This window comes from Epinephelus moara, unplaced genomic scaffold, assembly GCF_006386435.1.
Source record: "Epinephelus moara isolate mb unplaced genomic scaffold, YSFRI_EMoa_1.0 scaffold1200, whole genome shotgun sequence".
NCBI lineage: Eukaryota > Metazoa > Chordata > Actinopteri > Perciformes > Serranidae > Epinephelus > Epinephelus moara.
The window spans coordinates 8,685-27,161 of NW_026078665.1; the positions used below are offsets into that span (position 1 = coordinate 8,685).

Sequence of the window (18,477 nt, forward strand, 5' to 3'; positions counted from 1 at the left end):
ACTGATGGACCCTGATGAGGACTGTTGGTCCACTGATGGACCCTGATGAGGACTGTTGGTCCACTAGGAACAGTCTTAGTCGAGGGGGGCAGCTCTAGTTTAAAGTAAAGAGATAAATAATTTCTTAACTTTTTTGGAGGAGGTGCAGCTGACAGGTTGGGAACCACTGTCCGAGGGTCCACAGATGGAGGGCTGGTGTAAGATAAGATCTATCAGATAAAGGACCTGCGCTGATAAGAGATGACGAGGGCTAAATTCAGACTTGTGTGAAACACACAGAGTGAAACAAGAATTCCAAAGGAAGATCATTTCCTGACATATCTAACTTCTGACTTGTTAAACTTGTCCCACTGTTAACCCGTAACAGGCGTCGAGCATCGAGAACAAGCAGGACTGGATCAAACACATCAGGGAGGTGATCCAGGAGCGCACCATTCACCTGAGAGGAGCGCTCAAGGAGCCCATTCATATTCCCAAAGCAACCACAGCCAAGCACCACAAGGGGAGGGGAAGGTAAATATGTGACACCCTCACATGAGTACTGCACGTTATCATATCAGTCATCTACACTCACATCTGTAATTGATCATGTGTGTGTCTGTCAGGGATGGAGAGGACCTGGACAGTCAGGGTGAAGGCAGCAGCCAACCAGACACCATCTCTCTGGCATCCCGCACTTCACAGAACACACTGGACAGCGACAAGGTGAGCCCACACACACACACTCGCACACACACACACACATGCACTCTCACACATTAATGATGAGAAATGATGTGTCAGTTAGAAGAAGGTCACTGTGATGATCCTCTCTCCCTCAGCTCTCTGGTGGCTGTGAGCTGACCGTGGTGATACACGACTTCATGGCCAGCAACAGCAACGAGTTGACAGTGCGGCGCGGTCAGACGGTGGAGGTCCTGGAGCGCTGCCACGACAAGCCAGACTGGTGCCTGGTCAGGACCACGGACCGCTCCCCTGCCCTGGAGGGCCTGGTGCCCTGCTCCATGCTCTGCATCGCCCACTCCAGGTCCTCCATGGAGATGGAGGGCATCTTCAACCACAAAGGTGCAGAATGTGGCGTGAATGGTCGGTTGTGTCTCAGAGAGGAAACGATACATGTTCTGGGCTCAAGGAATTTTACGCACTTAGATACTTAATGTAAGTCTGCACCATAAAGCAAATCTGAACCCATCACTCTGTCTGTTACAGACACTCTGTCAGTGTGCAGCAATGACTCCATCATGCCAGGGTCGTCTGCTACGCTCCAGCCTGGTCACGGCATCGGCTCCCACACCTCACCAGGGCCTAAACGACCAGGTAGGGTCACCTATAAAAAGGATCAGTGTGATCAAACTGTTGAATGCTCTGCAGATGAAATCTTTCCCACCTCTGTCATTCTACTGAGTTTGGTGTCTGTGTTTTATTTCACAGGTAACACACTGCGGAAGTGGCTCACCAGCCCGGTGCGTCGGTTAAGCAGCGGCAAGGCAGACGGCCACGTGAAGAAGCTGGCCCACAAGCACAAGAAGAGCCGCGACGTGCGGAAGAGCGGGGAGATGACGATGGGGTCCCAGAAAGACTCGGACGACAGCGCAGCCACACCTCAGGATGAGACTGTGGAGGAGGTGGGTGGACACGCAGTGTGATCACGAGGGGTGGGCGATACAGCAAAAATATCATATCACGATTATTTTCGTGCAGGATCACGATCCATGATCTTATGATTCTTTTTCATGTTGGTTTAAAGACTATTTTGCAAAGTACTTAACAACACAACCAAACTTATTTCCCTGTTTAATAATGAAGCCATACAAGGTAACAAAACCTAAAGCATAACTCCCAAAATGAACATCGGTTTCAGAAACAATTCTCAAGTAAAGTGCACTCTTGCGAGATAACATTAAAAAAATCTGACATTAGGTAGGAGCTGTACCAGTCAGGCAGCTTATTAGACACAGATCCTCAGAAAAACTCGTCTATAAATGATGTAATCTCTACTTTTCCATCCTTGTGTGCTGCAGAGGGTTCGTAACGAGGGCCTGTCGAGCGGCACGTTGTCCAAGTCCAGTTCCTCGGGTATGCAGAGCTGCGGAGAGGAGGAGGGCGAGGAGGGCGCTGACTCAGTGCCTCTGCCTCCACCTATGGCCATCCAGCAGCACAGCCTGCTGCAGCCAGACTCACAGGATGACAAGGTGAGGAGAGGAAGGACGTTACAGTGGGGACAGAAGAGAGGGCTCAGGGGACAGGGACACACAGGAGGAGGGGATGAGGAGTCAGAGGGGACAGTGGGAGCAGAAGGAAGTTTGAGTTGAGACCAGCTGTGGGACACAGACTGTATTCACCTTTATGTTTTAACATTTTCTGGTTCAGCGAAGTCAGTTCTTTGAATTTTAGGTCAGAAGGGCGTCAGAAGAAGAACGAGGCTAGGAGTGATTTGAGCCAAATGCTAACGGGGATTTTTGTTCTTCTGAAAATTGTAACAGCGCTTACCGTTTGTATTTCTGTGGGTCATAAAGGCTTTTCTGAAATCACTAATCAAGTCAGTGATTAAAGTAGAAAATGTCTTCACAGCTTTTGTATCTAATGAGTTTAATTCTTATCAAATCAGTGACTAAAACTAAATCATGATTGGACCAATATTGAATTACTGCAGGGGTCAGTATCCATTTTATTTTCTCAGATGTAGAAACAGTACAGAAGCACTGAGAGGCAAGTCAAGAAAAGAATCTGGTGATCCATTTTCTGAGTTTGATCTTAAGTGTTTTCTCTCCTGTGTTTATGAAACATCTTTGGTAAAACATAGCACTCCCAAGGGGTGGCGTGTGTCCCGTTACCATGACTAACATAACTGACGTTAGCTATGAAGTCTAATTAACCTGGGATGTAGGTCCTGGTTTGCAGTGGACATTATGTTTTTCAGTTGCTAGCAAGCAGGCTAACAGTTAATGTCAGTATAGCTATAATGGATACAATGACTTTTCTTGGCAAGTCCCGCCTTACTGTGCTGTGATTGGCTAGTACTCATCACGTCAATGAATGATCGAATCAGTGATTAAGGTTATCGCAAAGAGGTCGTGGTTAGGGCTAGTACCAACCAATCACAGCACAGCAGGAAGGTCTTCCCAGAAAACGTCATGGGATCCATAATAACGCAAAATTAACACATTTCTAGCCAAAAGAAAGCCGTGACAGCAAAGTTACGTAACTTGCTAACAGACGATAAATGTTACTCGTGTTTAGAGTGCGTGGAGAAATTAAAACTCACCTTGAAGAACACATGAATGCTTTTAGCCCTAATTATAAGATGGAGTCGTGGTGCACTTCAGCCTCTGGTGGCTGAAATGAGTATTACAACAACAAGAAATTAAAAAAAATATCCTGGACAAAAAAGATCCTGGCAAAACTTTTTTTATGCTTCCACACCAGTGATAGCCGTGGCCAGAGTCATTGTGTTTCAGGTAGACCGTCCTTCATATTCTTGTAAACGTGATATCTCATGGCAATTTGGCACAAACGTCCACTTGGACTCAACGATAAACAGATTAGATTTTGGTGGCCAAAGGTCACTGTAACCACACAAAACATGTTTCTTTGACAAGAATTCATTCACAAATTATGAAATAAATTTTCACACAAATGTCTAACGGGATAAAATGATGAAAAGGTCAAAGGTCAACTTCGCTTTGACACCATAATGTTCTGCAAAACCTCTTCTCTGGCCTTAAGTCAATGTCAGGAACAGAAGAGGAGACATTTGATCAGATACTGAATTGGTGTGTGGAAAGCATCAATCTTTTCAGACATGGATATAAACTGTAAATGCAACTTGACTGGTTTGTGGAGGCAAACAACCACGAGGCAGTAGTTCTAGTTTTCACCTGGCAGGAACTTTTTTTTCCACCTGTTTTGAAGTCATAAACTCAGGAAAGAAAACAACTTCAATCAGACTTGGAAAATGGACCACCAGCATTTGCCTTCAGGGCTTCATAGAACAGGGTTACAGTTAATTTAAGCACCATCTGTGATCATCTTAAAGACAGTTGAAACACCTCGTATACAGGTTTTATTTTCCTCTCATTGCTGTTATGATTTTTAGTTCCTGTAGTTTACATTTTCGCTCATTCCAGTCTCCCACTTTCCCCCAAAAAAGGGCATTTCCTGACACAGTTTTAAGTGACTCCTTAGTTTCTCTTATGCATAACATTTTGTTGCATCATATTCTCCCGTCTCTTCCTAAAGCAGAAAGCAATGAAAAGTTTCAGGCACTCCAAGTCTCGTCTTGGACTAAAGTGGAGGCTCCTCTGACACTAATTTCTGTTTCTCTTTTGTTTTGTTTCCTGGTTGTATCGTTTGCTGTTTGCCACGCTGTAGCATTACCTTGATTTATGTCCTGTCTTTGCTTTGTCTCAGTTTCCATACCTCTCCATTTGAAATGCCCCGCTCTTCCCCCTCCGTCTCTTCCCTCAGACAGTTCTTTAATTCTCTCTTTTTTCCCCCGCTCTTCAGCTTTAAACGCTACGTGCTAAAAGCCTTTTTCTTTGGTTTCTATGACAGTTTCTAGATTGAGAGGAAATAAAGCTCGCTGCTTCCTTTTTAGATCTTCTTCTTTTTAAAATACACCTTTCTCTGTTCCCTGAAATTTACTCTTCCTGACTTTTGTATTTTTCTGAACTCTTAAACATTCCTGAATTTCTTTAGTGTAGAATTTTTCCTTTCTTTTTGACTTTCTGCCCTGTTTCTACAACACACCACTGTAGAGTCGCCGGCAGATGAGAAAAGGCTTTACGGGAAAATGGAGATAAAGAGAAGATGCGTGTAGCTCTTCAGAGAGGTTTCTGTTTGTGTTAGTGCACATCAGAAGGCTGTCATGCTGAATATGCGCCAACTTCTTTAAATTTCAAGGACATTTTGAGTTTTGTAACGCCTTGAGCGTGTTGCAGTAACCCAGGACTGCAGCTTTTTTCTGCATGTTTATCACTCGTCGGTAGGGACAAGGTTGGAAAAGGCTTGAAAGAAAGAAAGATGTTATAAATACAAAGAGGAAAGTCGGATTCCCCTTCAACTGAGCAGGCAGCCTCCCTGAACAGTAATCTAAATATGACCCCACACTGAGGTGAAAATTCAAAAGCCCCCTGTTCCCATCATCCTCCAACCCCCTCACTACCCCCTCCCCCACCCACCCGCCCTGCCCGCTCGTCCTCATCTCCCTTTTACCCTCTGTGCGTTAACCTCATTACCCATGCGAGTAATTGGCATCTCTAAACGCTGGCGAGGCCAGAAGGGCACACAGCCTCACCCAGAAATCCTAATTGGGGAAAGTCTTGAAGCACAGCACAGCAAGGGTGAGAGTCTCCTGAACTATATATACATACATACATCTACCTCTTTCATTCTCGCTCTGTTAGCATCCTTTCTTTATTTCCAAGGCTGGTCATCATCACCCGAGAACGTGACGGGAAACATCCTCCATCCAGATACCACTTATTTTCCCCCCAAACCTTCTCCCATCACCATTTTCTGACATCTCACTATTTTATCCATATCTTGATTTTGTTCACCCCAATTACAGCCTCATGTTTTTACCTTCTTTAAGTTCATAGACTTTTTCTTTTCACTCTCTTCGAACCTTTAGATATAAAGCCCCAGTATTTGGGGTTTCACTTGGGGAAACATCTTTTTGGATCTTCTGTCTTCAGACTACAGCATTAAACATTTAACAGACATTTTCACTGAGTCATTGTTCACTCAAATAACTTAAATAAAGCATTCACTTACAGTTACACTGATAAAGAAACTAAAGCTCATATTGAAATTAATCTGAACTAGAATTTAAGCATGAACTTTATCCAGAAAATAGCTCTTTATTTTCCATTCATAGACACAACTGACATGAAGGTTCACATCCACAATGAGTCTGTCTGTTTTACAGATTTAGAAGTTTCTGTTTTTATTTAATAAATCACTTTAAATGAGGAATAAAGCTTGTATCAATTATCAATTATAGTCTGGTTGATTTAAACACCACTGTAGGAAGAGTTGTATTGACACAAGCCAAACAGCTGATTTAGCGATAGCAGTCATTAGTTGTTAGATTATATTCTTTCAGCCTCTAATGCTCTTTTTTTCTCCTCATCTCTCTATATTTACCCAGACCTCCTCTCGTCTGTCGGTCCGTCCGTCCAGTTCAGAGACGCCCAGTGCCGCTGAGTTGGTGAGCGCCATTGAGGAGCTGGTCAAAAGCAAGATGGTAGGACAATAGAGGAACAAGGACACAATAAGCTGGTTATTTCCCTCAGGTTGTCAGTCTACGATAATTATCGTATTTGTACGATACTTTGGCCCTCTGTACGATGTACGATCAATAATCTTTAATAATTTAATAATTAATCATTTTTGTTGTGAGCCCTGAAGGCATCTGTTCCCATGTGACATGTTTCCAGCCAATTGCATTTTGCTTAGCGTGAGATACGGGTAACGTTTGTCTCTGAACAATGAGCACGATTGGCTGAATGGTCAGCTGTACCCGCCTCACAAGGCGCTAGGACCCGTCAGGAAGTCAAGTGAGAATGAGATTCAAAACAGAAGAAGAAGAAGAGGAAAAACAGAAGCAAGGAAAATGGAAAGAAAATAAACCAAAAAAGTAAACACTAGAGTGACTATATTTGCCTGTCATTAGGATTGTTATTTTTGTTATGACGGATGTACGATAATTTCCCTCAAAATACGATAATTTTGAGTCTCTGGTACGATAATCCTACATTTCCCACCTGCCAACGCTGGTCTGTCCCATACTTGTGAACGCAATATCTCAAGAACTCAAAAAAATTCTTAAAATTTGGCACAAACGTCTACTTGGACTCAACAGTGAACTGACTAGGTTTTGATGGTCAAAGGTTGAGGTCAGTGTGACCTTGCATCCATTTAATTCTGGTGAACGCAGTATCTCAAGAACACCCTGAAGGAATTTCCTCATATTTGGCACAAACGTCAACTTTGAGTCGAATGGTAGCTGATTCAAATTTGGTCGTCAAAGGTCACAACACGTTTCTGGCCTTAACTCAAGAATTCATGCGCTAATTATATGAAAATTTCACACAAATGTCTGATAGGATAAAATAATGAAGTGATGACATTTTATATCCAAAAGGTCAGCTTCGCTATGACATCATAATGTTCTGCAAAAACATTATGGACTGCCCCCTCTGGGTTGGGAAGAGAGTTACTGCCCCAAGCGAGGGAGTTCAAGTATCTCGGGGTCTTGTTCATGACTGAGGGTAGAATGGAGCGTGAGATGGGCTGTCGCGGTGAAGAGGGAGCTGAGCCAGAAGGCGAAGGGTCAGTTGAGGTGGTTCAACATCTGATCAGGATCCTCCTGGACGCCTCCCACTGGAGGTGTTCTGGGCACGTCCCACTGGTAGGAGGCCCCGGGGCAGACCCAGAACACACTGGAGGGATTATATATCTCATCTGGCCTGGGAACACCTCGGGGTCCCCCAGGAGGAGCTGGGAAGTGTCGGTGGGGTGCTTTGCTTGGCTGCTGCAGCCGCGACCTGATCCCAGATAAGTGGATGAAAATGGATGGATGGATGAAGTTTTGGTGTTTTGGTTTTTTTTAAGATTTTTTAGGCTATTTTGCCTTTAATCAGAGTTTTGAAGCGTGAAAGGGAGAGAGAGAAGAAACGTCATGTATCAAAGGGCCGCTGGCTAGAATTGAACCCACAGCCGCTGTGGCAAGGACATTGCAGTTTTATATGGGGCGCCCGAGGTACCTACTGAGCTACTGGGCTTCCCAAAGTTTTTGCATGTTTTTTTCCAACTGAACCTGAAGATGCTGAGTCTAACTCATACGTACTTACCTTTAGTTTAACTTGTGTGTTTTCGTCTGGTGCAGGCGTTGGAGGACAGACCCAGCTCACTGTCAGTCGAACAGGGAGACAGCAGCTCTCCTTCCTTCAACCCCTCTGACAACTCCCTCCTCTCCTCCTCCTCCCCCATCGAAGAGATGGACGAACGCCGGACCAGCATCCTCAAGAAAAGACAGTACGCCTGCTTCCTTCATCTTCATCACAAACGTTCACTGAGGTGTTTCGCTTATTTCTTGAATCACGAGTGTGTTTTTTCTGTTTAGTTACATCCTGCTGGAGCTGGTGGAGACGGAGAGAGATTACGTCAGAGACCTGGGGCTGGTGGTGGAGGTGAGTTGGTGCTTTAGCAGCTGGTTATTTAGTTCACTTCCTGTTTGTTGGTTCTTTTGTTCAAGCAGAGCGATTTCCTCAAAGTATCACAGCTTATTATTCTGACGAGCATTTTTAAAATGTCACTGGAAGTTTTGGGAATAATTTGTTGAACTTTACAGACTGGCTGTTGTAAATTTGTGTCTCTGTGTTTTTGCTCCTCCATCACAAGGGTTACATGAGCCGGATGAAGGAGGAGGGTGTCCCTGATGATATGAAGGGAAAAGACAAAATCGTGTTTGGCAACATTCACCAGATCTACGACTGGCACAAAGAGTACGTCACACACACACATATAGAGAACGCAAAGCTTCCCCTGCACAGATCCATCAGCACAGTATCTCACTGCCCTCTCTGCTGTCTCTGTCCGCTTTAGTTTCTATCTCGGGGAGCTGGAGAAATGTTTGGAGGACCCTGACAGACTGGGACCACTCTTTCTCAAACAGGTTCGTCCACAGTGAATTCCCACCTTTCGTCTACCTGCTCGTGTGCTTTGATCATGTTGTCATTGTGTGTGTCTTCTGTGTCCAGGAACGGAGACTAAACATGTACGTAGTGTACTGTCAAAACAAGCCCAAGTCGGAGCACATCGTCTCAGAGTACATCGACACGTACTTCGAGGTATGAGCGCATTATTTTATCACAAAGTGCTAACCTGCAGCTAGCTATCAGCCTCTCAGGTAACCTCTGACCTTTGTCTCTGTAGGACATGAAGCAGCGGCTGGGACACAGGCTGCAGATCACAGACCTGCTCATCAAGCCAGTCCAGAGGATCATGAAGTACCAGCTGCTGCTCAAGGTGGGTCTGTTACAAGACAGCAGAGGGCGCTACAGCAGAAGCTGCAGCTCGTTCTCCCCTTTATAACAGTGTGTCTCTGTCTTCTGCTGTCTATAAATGTACATCTCCACTACTCACAATCATCACTGATATTTAAACCTAAGAGTTTGAATAGGTGCCTAAACAAAACAGTGTTAATCACAGATTTATGACGAGAAGAACTGGACACACGGTGCTGAGCAGCATCTCAGATTAATCCTCAGCTTTCAGATGATGTTCCTTTTGACCTACTGTCTTCCTTTATATATCCCCTGGCCCTCCCTAAAAACAAAGACGTCTCGTTGCAAATCTTTGGTCTGAACTGGACTGTCGGGTTAAAAGTGTAAATTGTTTATATTTTATTTTTTCTGTTTTAGGATTTCCTGAAGCACTCTAAAAAGGCTGGGCTGGAGTCGACGGAGTTGGAGGTAAGATGATGAGATAACGCTTCTTATTCAGTTAAAATAAAGCCAAACATGTTCTGCGATCTCATCAACCATCTGGTCCTGTGTGACTCTTACAGAAAGCAGTGGAGGTCATGTGCATCGTGCCGAAAAGGTGCAACGATATGATGAATGTCGGCCGGCTTCAGGGATTTGACGTAAGTAACACTACACATTCTTCACAGCATGTTGCCTTATTATCAGAAAACTTAATTTCACATCACTCGCACACTGACGATGTCGTCTCTGGATTTCTGCCTCCACCTCATCTTTTTATTTCCATCTCTCTCTCCATCTCTCCAGGGGAAGATCGTGGCTCAGGGCCGCCTTCTGCTGCAGGACACGTTTATGGTGTCCGACCCAGAGGGCGGCGTGCTCGGCCGGATGAAGGAGAGGAGAGTCTTCCTCTTTGAGCAGTTGGTCATCTTCAGTGAGCCGCTCGACAAGAAGAAGGGTTTCTCCCTGCCAGGCTTCCTCTACAAGAACAGCATCAAGGTAAGAGACGCATATGAGGGGCAGTGATGTGCATGACTACATCATCAGTGAAGGCCAGAGGAATACAGGATGTACAAAGGGCCTGCAGCTCCCTCTGCTGGAGAAACTGTAGACTGTGGAAAATGTACAACTGCAAAATACACTGCGTGCATGTTATCAGGCAAACTGTAAAATTCATTTTATTGTTAAAGAAATAAAATGCTCGGTCAGTCCAAATGTTGTTGAACCTCAAACCTGAATGTTTCACAAAGGAAAAGTAAGTTTAGCTTTAGTAAAGCTCAGGACCAGGACTGACCCGTTACCCGTCATTATGTCCAAGTCAAAGCTACACCCGTTAATGAAAGTCCTGAAACCCGATCTGCACCTGTGATTTCAAAATTGGACACATTTTCTTTCTGTAGAAAAGATCGTCATGTTAAGCAACACCAGCAGAACTTCGTGGTTGTGTGGGAGCTTTTATTTAAGATATAGCGATCTGCTTTAACGTTTTATGGTAGTTTGTGAACTGTTAGGTCTTAAATGTGTCCTATGGAAGAATAACTCAATTGAAGAAGGAGAATAAACTTGCAAAGAAAAATGCAAGTTAAAGAAATGATTGATAAACAAACTCTCAGAACTGACTGATATGTAACGATGCGTCCTCCTCTCCTCCAGGTGAGCTGTTTGGGTATAGAGGACAGTATGGAAGGTGATCCCTGTAAGTTCATCCTCACGTCTCGGTCGACCAACGGTGCCGTGGAGTCCTTTGTGCTTCACTCCTCCCACCCGGGGGTGCGTGAGGTCTGGACCCTTCAGATCAGCCAGATACTCGAGAGCCAACGCAACTTCCTCAATGGTAGGCTGACACACACACACACACACACACACACACACACACATAAAAGAGGACAAGTGTTACAGCAGGAACAGGTTGCTTCATGGCCACCCTTGTTTTTTTCTGACCTTATCACAGCTCTGACGTCACCAATTGAGTATCAGAGGAACCACGTGGGGGCGAGTGGAGGGCCGTGTGTGCCCAGCCTAGGAGCTCCGGGTGGAGGCAGCGTTGGGTCCAGTGCAACCCCCGGAGTCGGAGGTGGAAGCTCCCAGAGTAGCGCCATCCCTTTAGGGCCTCAGGGTGGCTCGCGTCGGCCCTCCAGGATCCCCCAGCCATCCCGCCTGCCCCAGCCCCTCCGTCACCACCCCGGGGCCGACCTTGACGGCCCAAACAAGATGTCAGGTATGAAACGTCCACGTCTGTGAAATTTGTTTTGTGTGTCAAAATGAAAGATTTGACTGAGGTGTGAGTTTCTGCTCACTTATGATCCAGGTTCGTCCCCTTGTCCTGTCCCCCCTCCCCTACTCCCTCCAGGGGGTAGCCCGCAGGGCAAGCGCCCCATCCAGACCCCAGAGGACCAAGCACAGACCCCCACTCCTGCCAGCGCTGTAGCCCCTATCCCCCGCGCCACGGTCGGGCCCCTGCCCTCTACGCCCACTTCCAAACCACGGCCAGGAGCCGTGTCCCCCATGGCGCCCCCCCTGGCCACTCCTGCCTTCGGCAAGGACGGCCTCCCTCCTCCCCCTCCCAGCCCGGGCCAGAAGTCCGGATCTGGATTCTGGAGCTCCATGCCGGGCTCTCCAGCCAGCCGGCCTGGCTCGTTCACCTTTCCAGGGGAGGCAGGAGAGACTCCGGTCCGTCAGAACTCAAACCAGATCCAGACCGGCTCTGGATCTGGGAGCCAAACCCACAGACACTCCACGCACAGCAAGGAAGCCGACCGCATGAGTACATGCTCATCGGCCAGCGAGCAGTCCATCCAGTCCACCCAGAGTAACGGGGTAAGACTACTTCCTGCTGCCCAGTGCTGCACCGACTAACACCTGGGCAGAGGGAGGCCTGGTCTGTCCTGTCTGTCTCCTGTCCTGCTGCAGCCAGCGCTACTAATCTGTCCCCTGTTACACATCTCTGACAACCTTCACTGCTCTTCAACATCATCTTCTCTCGCTCTCTCTGAAGACAGTCTGTAGCCAAAGTTTCCACTGTCAACATGTTTTCAGGTTCAGAACCTCTCTGGTGGACTCAGCTCTTCAGTGATTCCCTTTTCTCGGCTCTCTCTAGATTTCTAAACTCTAACAAAGCTTATACTAACACCTGACTTCCTCCTGGCCGTCCTTCACCTCCTGCTGTCTTCATGGTGTGTCACTGAAATGTCCTCTTACTTAAAACTAACCTTCCACGTTTGTGGTTCACCTGCAAACGTACTCGACAGAGATCCTCTCATCCAACCTAACGTTCCTCCTCTCGTCTTTGCCTCGAGCTGCAGAGCAAAGACGAGTCAAATGGAAATCTTCATCTTATTCCTGCTTTTCTTCACCCAGCTCTTTTTGGAAAATAACCAGTCACTGTTTTATTAGTCTCTTTCCTGAAGACTGTATCAGGTGGACAATAATCAACCCTCTGTGTCCAGTGTTCGTCCTCTGCTTTGACTGTTTCTGCCGCTTTTCTTTCGTATTATGTTTAGATTTATTTAGTGGTGACTCAACAATCAGTCAGAATGATTCAACTCTGTAATTTAACGTTTTACATTTTACTTGAACTGAACCATGTGTGTGAGTTTTCACTTACAGTTGTCCATGTGTTTCCTCCCTGTGCTGCAGAGTGAAAGTAGCAGCAGCAGTAGCGTATCCACCATGTTGGTGACCCAGGACTACATGGCCTTGAAGGAGGATGAGATCAGCGTCAGTCAGGGCGAGGTGGTCCAGATCTTGGCCAGCAACCAGCAGAACATGTTTCTGGTGTTCAGGGCGGCTACGGAGCAGGGCCCCGCCGCTGAGGGCTGGATCCCCGGATTTGTACTGGGACACACCTCGGCCATCGTCCCCGATTGTCCCGAGGGATCCATAAAGTAAGAGTCATGAAAAAAATAAGGATGCATTATTTTTAAAGGGTCCAGTGTGAAGGGTTTAGAGGGACATGTTTGAAATGGAATATAAAATAAGTTCTCATTAGTGTATAATCACCTGAATCATACACACTGAGCCGTTAAAGTAAAAAGAGCGTCAGCATCAAACCAAGCATGCTCTCACCTCCTCGTTCAGTCCAACAGTTTGATTTGACTCGATGCATTTTGTCGTCCCAGTAGGAAGTCCTCATCGTGGCACACGTCCCTGCGCATCCGTAAAAAGTCTGAGAAGAAGGAGAAGGAGGCGAAAAAAGACACCAAGCTGGAAAACGGTTACAGGAAGTCCAGAGAAGGTCTGGCCAATAAGGTTTCTGTAAAGGTGAGCTCACTTCATCTGAGGAGGCGCTAGTGCTGCTGTGATGTCACTCGTCTGTTCCTCACTGTGTTTCTCACTCTGACGTGATTTGTTCTTCTCTTTCAGCTTCTAAATCCAAACTACATCTACGATGGTACGTCTGCAACTGTGTTTATTATGTAACGGAATTTATGACAAAAGCCGCCTAGAATTCTGCCGTTATTTCCACGGCCTAGGAAAGTGTTTGTGAACATAAGCTACACAAATTTGAGTTTCAGCCCTCTAATTTTTGGATTTAAGAGAGTTCAGTAATATGTTTGGGCCGTCTCAGACCACGGGAATAACATATATGAATTCTGAAAATAGGCGTAGTTCAGCTTTAAACAGGTGGTGCTGAATTTTACTCCCCGTCTCAGCATTTGACAGGATTTAACGTCTGACTGTTTGTCCTCCGTCAGTTCCCCCAGAGTTCCTTGTGCCTCTGAGTGATGTGACGTGTGACAACGGAGAGAGCGTCACCCTCAGGTGTAAGGTCTGTGGTCGCCCCCGGGCCGCTGTCACCTGGAAGGGACCCAACCAGAGCAACCTCACCAACAATGGACACTTCAGCATCGCCTACAGGTACGAAACCGTCAGTCGCTGTGAGAGTGTGTGTGTGTGTGTGTGTGTGTGTGTGTGTGAGAGAGTGTGTTTTCATGTTGGTAAGAAACGTGACTGAAGCTCCATCAGTTTTAGTTTTAGTTTAAATAGTCTTTTACTGCAGGACACTGTGCAGCAGGACTGTAACGTGTGTGTGTGTGTGTGTGTGTGTGTGTGTGTGTGTGTGTGTGTGTGTGTGTGTGTGTGTGTGAGTGAGAGTGTGTGAGGTGGCACAGCTGAGTTTAAAAAGACAACTGTCAGTCAGTGTTGAAGAAGTTGAAACTAAATGTGAGTGTTGGTGTTGATTTCAGTGATACAGGTGAGGCGACGCTGCGGATCATCGGCGTAGCCTCTGAGGATGATGGTGTTTACACGTGTGTTGCCACAAACGAGCTGGGCAGCGTGACGTCATCAGCGAGCCTCAGAGTGTTAGGTGAGAACAAACTCAACACGCAGTCATTTCACAGTGCTGCTGCTGAGTGTGGACGTGAACTGATCGTGTGTGTGTGTGTGTATGTGTGTCTCTCAGCAGTGTCCACTGACGGGATCAGAGTGAGCTGGAAGGACAACTTTGAGTCTCACTACACTGAGGTGGTTGAACTGGGCAGGTAACAGACTCACCTTCATGTAACTGAACATGTGACAGTGTTTTCTCTCTGATGTGTGAATGATGTGAATCTCTGAGTGTCCGTCCTCTCTCTCCTCACCAGGGGTCGTTTCTCTGTGGTCAAGCGTTGTGACCAGCGCGGCACCAAACGTACGGTGGCGGTCAAACAGGTGAACAAGAAGCTGATGAGGAGGGACCGGGTGACTCAGGAACTCAACCTGCTCCAGAGGCTCCAACACCCCCACATAGTCAGCCTGATCGACACGTATGAGACCCCCAGCAGCTACGCCCTCGTCCTGGAGATGTGAGCACAGACCAGAAACATCACGTGGAGTTTTCAAATCAAACTCTACACACATGCAGCTAGTTAGCTTTGATCAATGCTGCATTTCATGTGATGGACGTCTGTGTTTGTTTGTGTTTCAGGGCCGACCAAGGCCGTCTGCTGGACTACATCGTCAGCTGGGGGAATCTGACGGAGGAGAAGGTGGCGTGCTACCTGAGGGACATTTTAGAAGCTTTACACTACCTGCACAACTGCAGGATCGTGCACTTGGACGTAAAAGTGAGTAGTTTGGTCTCATATCCACACAGGAGCAAACAGCAACATGACTTGCGATAGTCTGCTGTCTCTGTCATGTTGCTGTCCGTTAGTCACTCACTCTACAGCAGGAAACAGCACTTCAGAGTTAAAGCTCTGTGACAGAAATTCACTGTCCTTCAAAATAAAGTGTGTTTAGAGTCACATGAGGTCCGTTCAGAGTGAACCCAGGACCCACACGTTGGGAATCACTGATGTGGTGTATCTGCAGCCTTCAGTAGAAAGTTTGATCCTTTTTACTTTGAATCTTGAAGGTCAGACAGACTTTGAAAGATGTTTCACTGCAACACCTCATGAATTGGAAAAGTTTAATGTGAATAGTAAGAACAGAGTGGGCGGGACTAACGGTGACACTGTCCTGTCTCTTCGCAGCCTGAGAACCTGCTGGTGGCGCACACCTCCAGCGGCCAGCCAACGGTCAAACTCACAGACTTCGGTGATGCCGTCCAGCTCAACAGCGCCCACTACGTGCACCCTCTGCTGGGCAGCCCTGAGTTCGCCTCTCCAGAGTTGGTCCTCGGAGAGCCGGTGTCGCTGACCTCTGACCTGTGGAGCCTGGGCGTGGTGACCTACGTGCTGCTGAGCGGCGCCTCCCCCTTCCTCGACGAGAGCGCCGAGGAGACCTGCCTGAACATCTGCCGGCTGGACTTCAGCTTCCCCAGGGATTACTTCCACGGCGTCAGCCAGGCGGCCCGGGACTTCATCTGCCTGCTCCTGAGGACCGACCCGGGCAGGAGGCCTCCAGCCGGGCTCTGCCTCCAGGAGCCGTGGCTACAGGCCGGTCCGGCTGACGGCCGCGCCCGAGCAGAGGGCTGCCTGGACACCTCCCGCCTCATCTCCTTCATAGACAGGAGGAAACATCAGACTGACGCCCGGGCCATCGGAGGAGTCAGGAGCTTCATCCAAAGTCGCCTTCAGCCCCGAGTGTAAAGGAACGAGTCCTCGCCAACCTCCCGATCCCCTGCCGTACTGTAGGGTCTGCAGGTTCCTCTGGACCTGAGCGTCCTGATGTAACAGGAAGGAGAAATAACGCTGATCTTGTCCTCTTTCACAGAATGTTGATTTAAGTCCTGTAGTCCTTTCACCAATCAGAGGTCTGAGCCAATCAGAGCCCGAGAGAACCGAGTTCTCACCAATCACGTAAATTAACGGATGCCCTCGTCTACTGCTGCTTGCTGGTTTCAACTCAAAACAGATTTTGTAGTTAAGTGAACAAAAATCTAAAAAAAGAAAAAAAAAAGTAAAAACATTATGAAGTAATTTATTTTCCTTGGAGAGTTAAAACTGATCAGAAGAGCCGATTGATCGAGCCTCGACACCACTGCACAGACGCAGAGCTTTCAGGAGAAAGTGCTGCCAACGAATCGAGCGACGGCGCCGAGAGCAAACTGCCCAGACGTTTGTGTGTTTTTGCTCTTTTACACTAAAACTGTGACTCAAAGACTTTTGAGCAGCAGCCCTTTCTTATAGAAACAATGTACACAGAGGAAAAAGTACTGTCTCTATGTTTCCAAGAAAAAAATAAGAATTGTAGAAAAACGCTCATCAGTTAAAAGCTGCTGTGCTTCTCTGGACTCTGTCGACACCCGGAGACTTTCTGAGACATTTATACGTCCGATCAGAGCTTTTTGATGGCTGCGCTTATATAACGTACCTAATCTAAGATACCATGATGACCATGTCGCGAATAACAATGCTGCACTGTCCGATCTGAGAAGAAACAATAGACATCCATCATTTGCTTTTCCTAGAACAAAACTTGTGTTGCGCAGATATGAGATGTTTAAGCCTTACCTTGTATATAGACTTCTGCCTTCTTTCCCCTCACATTCACAGCGGACTCCTGCTTCTGGACGGCAGGACGCCGCCGAACTGTCGGAGCCTCTGCGGCAGCGCTGACGGGAGTGAATGTGGAGGCAGAGGAAGACAAATTACTGTAAATGCACTCATTGTATGTTATGTTTGATTATCATGTGCAATGTTGCGGCTTTAACATTTTATGCAACTATTTATGAAGACATCTGTTGTATCTGTAATAAATCTAGAGAAAAGCATGTACTTGGTACTGCAAGCACTGCTGGTAGTTTGTGTTTATTTGATCTCTGAGTGGTAGGACGTCGGCGCCACGGTGAGAGGTCACACTCTACAATCATTACCGTTTGATCAAAAATTATTTAACACTTTTTGTACTGTATGCCTCTGTAGTATTGGTACACCAAAGTTGCTCTAGCTTTATAGTACTTAATAAAAGAAATGTTTTATTGTGACTATGTTTCACTTGAGTTAGGTAACCTACAACCTTGTGGAATGATTGTTTACACGAGTTAAACACTACGATGAGTTCGTTACGTCTCTCGTGCCCTTTCTTAAAGAGATGGGATTAAAGACAAATGTGTTCTTCACAGAGGACGGAGCGCTGACGGGAGATTTTGTACATCGTTTACTAAATGGTGATCTAACTTTGTGTACAGATACTTGTTGCCAAAATATTTCTTCCGTAAACTCCCGTTAAGTTTTAAAAAACAACCCTAAAGCAGCGACTAAACGATGGTTTTTAATTTGATGTCTGTCCTGACGTTATAACCACTTAACTGTACATGAATCCAACACGGGGTCAGGATGTGTCACGTTCAAAGTGATGTCACCAGGAGCAGAAATCACAGTCCTCCGTTACCTTTTTATTTATTTGAAAGGTGTGCACAGGCCGTTCAGCGAGGAAACGTGGACTGGATACCTCAGTTTAGGGTTTTTATTTGTTTGTTTTTTTCAATGTTGTGTGTCTTTTTTTGTTGTTGTTGTCATGTTTGTTTCCAGTCTCATTTGTTTCATAAATTACATGTTGGCTAATTTGTTTTTATGTTTTTTATCTTTGCATGTATATTTCTTTGTACAGATCATACATATTGTCTCTTGTAAATATTCCCATTTTGCCATCAGTTATTTGGAAATTAAACATAATGAACACAGGTACCTGTTTGACATTTTGTTCCTTTAATTTTTTATTTATGTTGTGTTTTATTATTTGAGCAGCCAACACAGATTTCAAATGGAAAATTAGCTTAAACTTCATCGGAGTTTTGATCAGAACAGATAAAAGCTAGTAGAGGTCGACAGAGTCATCGGTTTGGATTAGGATAAGACTTGGGGCTCTGATAGTGACTGATGACTGTAACCTCCACTGGTTTCATGGGTACAGCCGTAAGCCTTTTGCACAGAGTCCACAAAAAGTTACAAGTTACACACAGTTACACACACCAACACTTGCAAAGGTAACGTAAAAGTCCAGTCAATCTAACTCAGTGTTTCAATGTTCCCCTCCTGCATCATATTGAAAGTATACCTTCATGGAGTAAGTGGAACTTTATTTTTTCAAAATCATGAAAAAAAGTCATAGTATAGTATGT

At 46.1% G+C, this 18,477-nt stretch overlaps 1 protein-coding gene across 1 annotated transcript in view; it reads left to right on the forward strand.

Annotated features, from left to right (window-relative positions):
• Positions 1 to 18,040, forward strand: part of LOC126386960 (triple functional domain protein-like) — a gene marked incomplete at its 5' end in the record, with an annotated part of 26,719 nt that extends 8,679 nt beyond the window's left edge. The window contains 28 exons of the mRNA XM_050039541.1: positions 368 to 513; positions 606 to 705; positions 822 to 1,065; positions 1,210 to 1,317; positions 1,432 to 1,625; positions 2,022 to 2,192; positions 6,152 to 6,247; positions 7,892 to 8,040; positions 8,129 to 8,195; positions 8,407 to 8,510; positions 8,611 to 8,680; positions 8,766 to 8,855; positions 8,941 to 9,033; positions 9,429 to 9,479; positions 9,575 to 9,652; positions 9,798 to 9,989; positions 10,644 to 10,824; positions 10,942 to 11,208; positions 11,299 to 11,807; positions 12,627 to 12,874; positions 13,109 to 13,250; positions 13,353 to 13,380; positions 13,685 to 13,847; positions 14,177 to 14,298; positions 14,395 to 14,473; positions 14,576 to 14,776; positions 14,899 to 15,037; positions 15,446 to 18,040. Of these exons, the coding sequence (XP_049895498.1) occupies positions 368 to 513; positions 606 to 705; positions 822 to 1,065; positions 1,210 to 1,317; positions 1,432 to 1,625; positions 2,022 to 2,192; positions 6,152 to 6,247; positions 7,892 to 8,040; positions 8,129 to 8,195; positions 8,407 to 8,510; positions 8,611 to 8,680; positions 8,766 to 8,855; positions 8,941 to 9,033; positions 9,429 to 9,479; positions 9,575 to 9,652; positions 9,798 to 9,989; positions 10,644 to 10,824; positions 10,942 to 11,208; positions 11,299 to 11,807; positions 12,627 to 12,874; positions 13,109 to 13,250; positions 13,353 to 13,380; positions 13,685 to 13,847; positions 14,177 to 14,298; positions 14,395 to 14,473; positions 14,576 to 14,776; positions 14,899 to 15,037; positions 15,446 to 16,003 (4,590 nt within the window). The remainder of the gene's footprint in view (positions 1 to 367; positions 514 to 605; positions 706 to 821; positions 1,066 to 1,209; positions 1,318 to 1,431; positions 1,626 to 2,021; positions 2,193 to 6,151; positions 6,248 to 7,891; positions 8,041 to 8,128; positions 8,196 to 8,406; positions 8,511 to 8,610; positions 8,681 to 8,765; positions 8,856 to 8,940; positions 9,034 to 9,428; positions 9,480 to 9,574; positions 9,653 to 9,797; positions 9,990 to 10,643; positions 10,825 to 10,941; positions 11,209 to 11,298; positions 11,808 to 12,626; positions 12,875 to 13,108; positions 13,251 to 13,352; positions 13,381 to 13,684; positions 13,848 to 14,176; positions 14,299 to 14,394; positions 14,474 to 14,575; positions 14,777 to 14,898; positions 15,038 to 15,445) is intronic.
• Positions 18,041 to 18,477: the final 437 nt, after the last annotated feature.